This window comes from Rhea pennata, chromosome 3, assembly GCF_028389875.1.
Source record: "Rhea pennata isolate bPtePen1 chromosome 3, bPtePen1.pri, whole genome shotgun sequence".
NCBI classification, from domain to species: domain Eukaryota; kingdom Metazoa; phylum Chordata; class Aves; order Rheiformes; family Rheidae; genus Rhea; species Rhea pennata.
This window is the reverse complement of record NC_084665.1, coordinates 76363407-76369649: the sequence shown is the minus strand read 5'-3', so window position 1 is coordinate 76369649 and position 6243 is coordinate 76363407. Positions and strand designations below refer to the sequence as shown.

Below are 6243 nucleotides of genomic sequence, written 5' to 3'. Positions count from 1 at the left end.
GCGGGTGGGGGCGGCGGCGGGACGGGCTCGCACTCGCCCTCACACCCCCCTCTCGCACCATCGTGCCGCCCCGCTTTATCTGCGTGCTCCGCTGCTCCCGCCGGCGCGGCGCGGTGCAGCGCGCGGCGCGGCACGGTGCGGTGCGGCGCGCGCCCGCGCAGCCCGGCGCGCGCCCGCGCGCGGCATTCATTGTCGGCCGAGGGCTGATTTCAAACCGCTGCCATCGCGGCTCCATTGTTCGCCGGGCGCGCAGGCCCCGCCCCCCTTTGTGTGGCGCGGCGGCGATTGGCCGGCGCCGGGCGGAGGGCTGCCGTCACCGCTCGGGAAGCCCATTCATCTGTGCACTTGGGCGTTGGACTCCGCATCTTATTAGCAACCAGGGAGATTTCTCCATTTTCTCCTTGTCTACAGTACGGCTACAAATCTGGGATTTTTTATTACTTCTTTTTACTAAACTTGGGCTCCTTTTTTTTTTTTTTTTTTGCTCGACTTTTTCCTCCCTTTTTTCCCCCTCCCTCCTGTGCTGCTGCTTTTTGATCTCTTCAACTTTAAATTTTTTTAAAAGGAGTGCATTATAATCGGTTCTGTTCTCTCTTCTCTTTTTTTTTTCCCCTCTGGTGTGTGTGTGTGTTGCTGCTGCTGCTGGTCGCCCAGTATTTATACCAACCCAACGCTCTTTGTTTCCCCTCCTTTTGGATCTGTTGAGTTTCTTTGTTGAATAAGACAGCATGGGTGCCCAGTTCTCCAAGACCGCTGCAAAGGGCGAAGCCTCCACTGAGAAACCTGGAGAAGCAGTGGCTGCATCTCCATCCAAGGCGAATGGACAGGTAAAAAAAAAATTAAATCTACTTATTTTTTAAGCCAACTTCGACGGACTATCTTTCGCATCCTGCTTAATTCTTCTTCCTTTGATGCCCCGGTGGCACATTCAATGGAGAATACGGTCAAACCTTTTTATCTTTGCAACTCAAGGCAAAGGGATAATTTCATTATGTTTTAGAACGGGCTTGGCTTTGAGTGCTTTATTTCTTTATCTTTCCTGTGGGGGGGAGCATCGTTCAAAAAAAAATCCCTCGTGTATTATCACGAAGGCTTCCCATGGCTTATGAACGGAAGGATCTAATACTGCTCCGCTTTCCCGCCCGCGCCCGCTCCCGAAGACGCCCGCTGACCGGCCCGACTCGCTCCCGGCGGGCGGGACGGCCGCGGAGCAGCGCGGGCTGCGCGGCGCCGGGCTGCGCCGCTCTGCGCGGCTGCGAGCGCCCCGTCCTCGGCTCGGGGGCCGCGGGGATGGCCGCGGCAGGGCGTTTGGGGGGTGGGGGGAAGAGGGAAAGCTTTGTGTCACCGCCGTGCCGGCGGCGATGCGGCCCCCCGCCGATGCCGTGCAGCGCTGCGCTGCGCGGGGCGGCCAGCCGCGCTCCGCGGCGCCGGGCTCGTTAGAGATGCAAAGGCGGCGCGGGGGGCCCCTTCGAGCAAACCGCCGCGGAGCAGGAGCGGGGAGGGGGGGGTGCAGTGGGCACTATTCCCCCTTCCCCACCCTCCCCCCCCGTCCCAGGCGGCGGGGCGGGGGTCGCGGGTGCGGGCGCCGCGAGCTTTGTTCGCCTCCCCCCGCCCCCCGCGCGGCGGGGCTGGACGGGGCGCGCCGGGGCTGCGGCCGCCGCCGCGCCTGGAGCCGCAGCGCCCTCTGCCGGCGGCCCGGCCGCGCCGCGGGAGGGGGCCGCGGCCCCCCGGCTGCGGGGCGGGGGGCGGGGGGGGTGTCTTTAAAAACCTTTCGGTAATCACTTAAAATATTGGAAGGCAAATTTGGAGGAAGGCGTCGGGCTCCGTGAGGCGACCCCCGTGGCGGCGCGGCGCGTCCCGTCGGGTCCGGCCGCGCCGGCCGCCCCGTGGCGGTCGCTTCCCCCCCGGTAACCACCGTCGTGGGTCTCTTGCAGGAGAACGGCCACGTGAAGGTGAACGGCGACGCCTCCCCCGCCGCGGCGGAGGCGGGCAAGGAGGAGGTGCAGGCCAACGGCAGCGCCCCCGCCGAGGAGACGGGCAAGGAGGAAGCGGCCTCGTCGGAGCCCGCCTCCGAGAAGGAGGCGGCCGAAGCCGAGAGCACCGAGCCGGCCTCGCCCGCCGAGGGAGAGTCCTCCTCCAAGACCGAGGAGGGCGCGACCCCCTCGTCCAGCAGCGAGACCCCGAAAAAAAAAAAGAAGCGCTTTTCCTTCAAAAAGTCCTTTAAGCTGAGCGGCTTCTCCTTCAAAAAGAACAAAAAGGAGGCCGGCGAGGGGGCGGAGAGCGAGGGCGGCGCCGCGGCGGCGGCGGAGGGCGGGAAGGAGGAGGCGGCGGCGGCGGCCCCCGAGGCGGCGGGCGGCGAGGAGGGCAAGGCCGGCGGCGAGGAGCCCTGCGCGGCCGCCGCCGGCAGCACGGAGGAGGCCAAGGAGGAGACGGGGGACTCGCAGGAGGCCACGTCGGACGAGCCGTCGGCGGAGAAGCCGGCGGGCGAGGAGGCTAAAGCGGCGGAGGAGCAGAAGGGCGAGGCCAAGGCGGAGGAGGCCGGCGGCCCCACGAGCGAGGCCCCCACGGGCGAGCAGGAGGCGCCCGAGGCGGAGGAGCCCGCGCCGCCCACGCAGGGCGCCGCCGCCGAGAGCAGTCCGGGCGCCGCGGCGGCCCCGGCGGCGGAGTAAGCGCGGCGGCCCGCGGCCCGACGGCGGACTTTTCTCCCCCCCTGTTTGTTTGTTGGAGTGGTGCCAGGTACTGGTTTCGGAGAACTTGTCTACAACCAGGGATTGATTTAAAAGATGTCCCTTTTCTTTTTTTTCTCTCCCCACAGATCCCATCTCAAATCATTCTGTTACCACCATTCCAACGGGCGGGGGAGGGCCTAAACCCTCCCTCCGCCTCGTTCCTCCTCCTTTTTTTTTTTGTTTGTTTTGTTTTTTTGTTTTTGTTTTTTTTTATTAATTTTTTTTGCATCAGTATTAATGTTTTTTGCATACTTTGCATCTTTTATTCAAAATGTAAACTTTCTTTGTCAGTCTATGGACATGCCCATATATGAAGGAGATGGGTGGGTCAATAAGGGATATCAAATGAAGTGATAGGGGCCACAGTGGGGAATTAGTGGTGCACATCAATTGCCAAGAGAATGTGCCACACGAAACGATGTAAGGGGTTAGTCTTTTTTTAAAAGAAAGTTATTACAATGTATTTTGTGAGGCAGATGTTCTATAAGGTTTACAACACTACAAGTCTTGATTAAGAAGGAAAGGAAAAAAAAAATCAATACCCAGATAAAGAGATCATAGTCTTAGGAATTCATTTAAACCATAGGAACTTTTCACTTATCTCATGTTAGCTGTATCAGTCAGTGATTAAGTAGAAATACAAGTTGTATAGGCTTTATTGTTTATTGCTGGTTTATGACCTTAATAAAGTGTAATTATGTATTACCAGCAGGGTGTTTTTAACTGTGACTATTGTATAAAAACAAATCTTGATATCCAGAAGCACATGAAGTTTGCAACTCTTTCCACCCTGCCCGTTTTTGTAAAACTGCAGTCATCTTGGACCTTTTAAACACAAATTTTAAACTCAACCAAGCTGTGATAAGTGGAATGGTTACTGTTTATACTGTGGTATGTTTTTGATTACAGCAGACGATGCTTTCTTTTCCAGTTGTCTTTGAAAATAAAGGAAAACTCTTCAGATGCAATGGTTTTTTTGTGTAGCATCTTGTCTATCATGTTTTTGTAAATACTGGAGAAGCTTTGACCAATTTGACTTAGAGATGGAATGTAACTTTGCTTACAAAAATTGCTATTAAACTCCTGCTTAAGGTGTTCTAATTTTCTGTGAGCACACTAAAAGCGAAAAATAAATGTGAATAAAATGTATAATTTGGTTGTGTTTCTTTTATGGATACTCTGGTAGCTTAAACGGACTAGCCAGTACTGCCTAAATTTGCATAGAGATTGATGTGTGCTGTTAGCAGTAAGCTTTGAAAACTGCCTTCCCGAATTCTGGGATGTGTAATACTGCATCCTTTAGAGAAATACTGAGTATTTCTCTAAATATCAAGTAATATAATATCAAGTAATGCATAGGGTTTTCTGGCTTTAAAAAGAAGACTGGAAGGCAGTTTGAGAATGTACAGTGTTTTATTCTGTTGTCGGCTCCATCTTGGTTTAAGACCAGATGTATCCAACATGTTAGATTCATGCCTCTTGAGGAAAACAAAGATTTCTTTTGAATTGCTTGTGGGTGGGACACTAAATTTTTTACGCCAAGTTGCCTAAAAATTAAACTCTTGGACAGATGTCCCATTTAAGTCTTAGTATGCCATCCCGATACAGGTACCTAGGCAACTAGCTTGAAAACTGTAGCCTGGAGGGAGAAAGGGGGTACTACTAACACTGCCATTCTGTTCAAAGTAGTTAAAAGCAATATTTATTTTTTGTTTTGTTTTTTTCCTCAAGTGCTACTCCCAGCTGCAGGTGAGTTACAAAACAGATTTCAAAATTTGTCTATAAAAATAAATCACTTGGTGCTTGCCTTTAATTGTTAGGCATTTTGGCTAATTTCCAACATATTGCTCAGGGCATATTATGCCTTAATAAAACAGTGGGTTCATGTAAGAAAAGCAGTAGTGGTATTTGGAGGGTGGAAATTGATTCAAGAAAGTGTTGCTTCTAAGTTTATAGGAGAAAGTTTAGTGTTACACTTATTTGCTTCCACCTAAATTTTCAGCAGAAACTCTTTGGAAGCAATTATGATTCATTTTATGAGAAAATGGCACGTTAGCACCTTGTTCCCTAAAGAACAAAGCCTAAACTGAATGAAGTATAGTAGATTTCCTGCTGAATGCATACTTTATTATTATTTTTTTTTAATTCAGCTGTCTACCATTTTAACTTTTGGCTTGTATGTACTCTAGTTGCCCTGGTATTTCTCTATAGCTTTAGAAATGTATTGAAACTATGCTATAATTGCTGAGGGACAAAAATAAATGGATGTAAAACAAGATCCTCCACACCAGTGTCATTCTTGGAGTACATGTGTTTGAAGTCTAGTGCATAACTGCTTTGCTAAGGGGTTTTTATAACATGGCTGTAAAAACCTGTTCTGAGACGCATGATGTCTTGGCCATAGAGTCAATGTCTCTTTTTAATAAATATATATATATTTAAATCCAAGGATTCTTAAAGAGAAGTCTGAATTTCTTTTTTCTTCTTTTTTTTTTTTTTTTGTCAAACTGTATGTGTACGTATGAAGAAAATAATCATTGCAGAAGTTCTTTTCCATTTTTTCTCAGCCTGCTCTACTAAAAATTTTATGTTCCTTCCTCACTTAATTGGTATTGTTTTCTGCAGTGCATCCAGTTCTTGGTGGTTCAGAATCACTTCTACCACAGCAGCCAGGCTCCTTGACTAGGACTTTGTAATTCCATAGCTTGGCTGTACTAAATCTCTTTCAAAAAGTCTAATACGCATAGAGTTTCAAAAATATGTCCTAAGGAGATCAGTTATGTGGTCTATTATTCTGGTCACAGTTATCCAGTGTATGCCAGAATGCAATTCAAATGATACCAATTTTTGACCATGTAATTTAAGAAGATAGGAATCAGATTGGGTTTGGAATAGTGAAAATGGAAGAGTTTTAAGCTGCTTCCTTCTTCAAAAGAATTTGATTATAGAGTATGTTCTCTGTCTCTGAAGGACTGGATGTTTGCACCCATGTAATTGTAGAACATCCTTATTTATGTACAAGGGTAGGTGTAAATGACTGGTGAGATTGTTAATCTTACCAACAGAGATTTTTGCCTTTTTTTATTGTATTGGTTACTGTTATGCTTCAATAAAAATGCTAATCATAACAAGCATTGTAATTTCACCAAATTCTCTCAGAATTCAAATGGATGTGACTTTAATATATGTAATTTCAAGCTGATTTTCCTATCCTGTATTGTATTTGGGACTCTTTTTGGTTTGTTTGTTTCAAGTAGAATGTTATAATTTCAATGAACAAGATAACTTTTAGGGGGCTGGACCAATGTCTTTTTTTTAGGTAAAACTTACACTGAAGTCCATTTTCCCTGAATTTAGTGATTTACTCCTTTTATATCTGTTTACTTAAGCAGAACCAAGACCTCATTGAAGGTCAAAACTTGGTTGCAAGAAAATCCTTTCAAATTTTGTGCCCACCTCAGTAACATCTAAACTGAATTTCAGACTCTCCAAATCACAGTTTCTGACCTCAGGT

At 48.7% G+C, this 6243-nt stretch overlaps 1 protein-coding gene across 1 annotated transcript; it reads left to right on the top strand.

Annotated features, from left to right (window-relative positions):
• The first annotated feature begins 280 nt into the window (after positions 1 to 280).
• MARCKS (myristoylated alanine rich protein kinase C substrate) lies at positions 281 to 5177 on the top strand. Its single transcript, XM_062572629.1, has 3 exons — positions 281 to 410; positions 655 to 827; positions 1935 to 5177. Exons 2-3 carry the CDS (start codon positions 729 to 731, stop codon positions 2667 to 2669), a joined length of 834 nt encoding a protein of 277 aa, XP_062428613.1. The 5' UTR covers positions 281 to 410; positions 655 to 728; the 3' UTR covers positions 2670 to 5177.
• The last annotated feature ends 1066 nt before the right edge of the window (positions 5178 to 6243 follow it).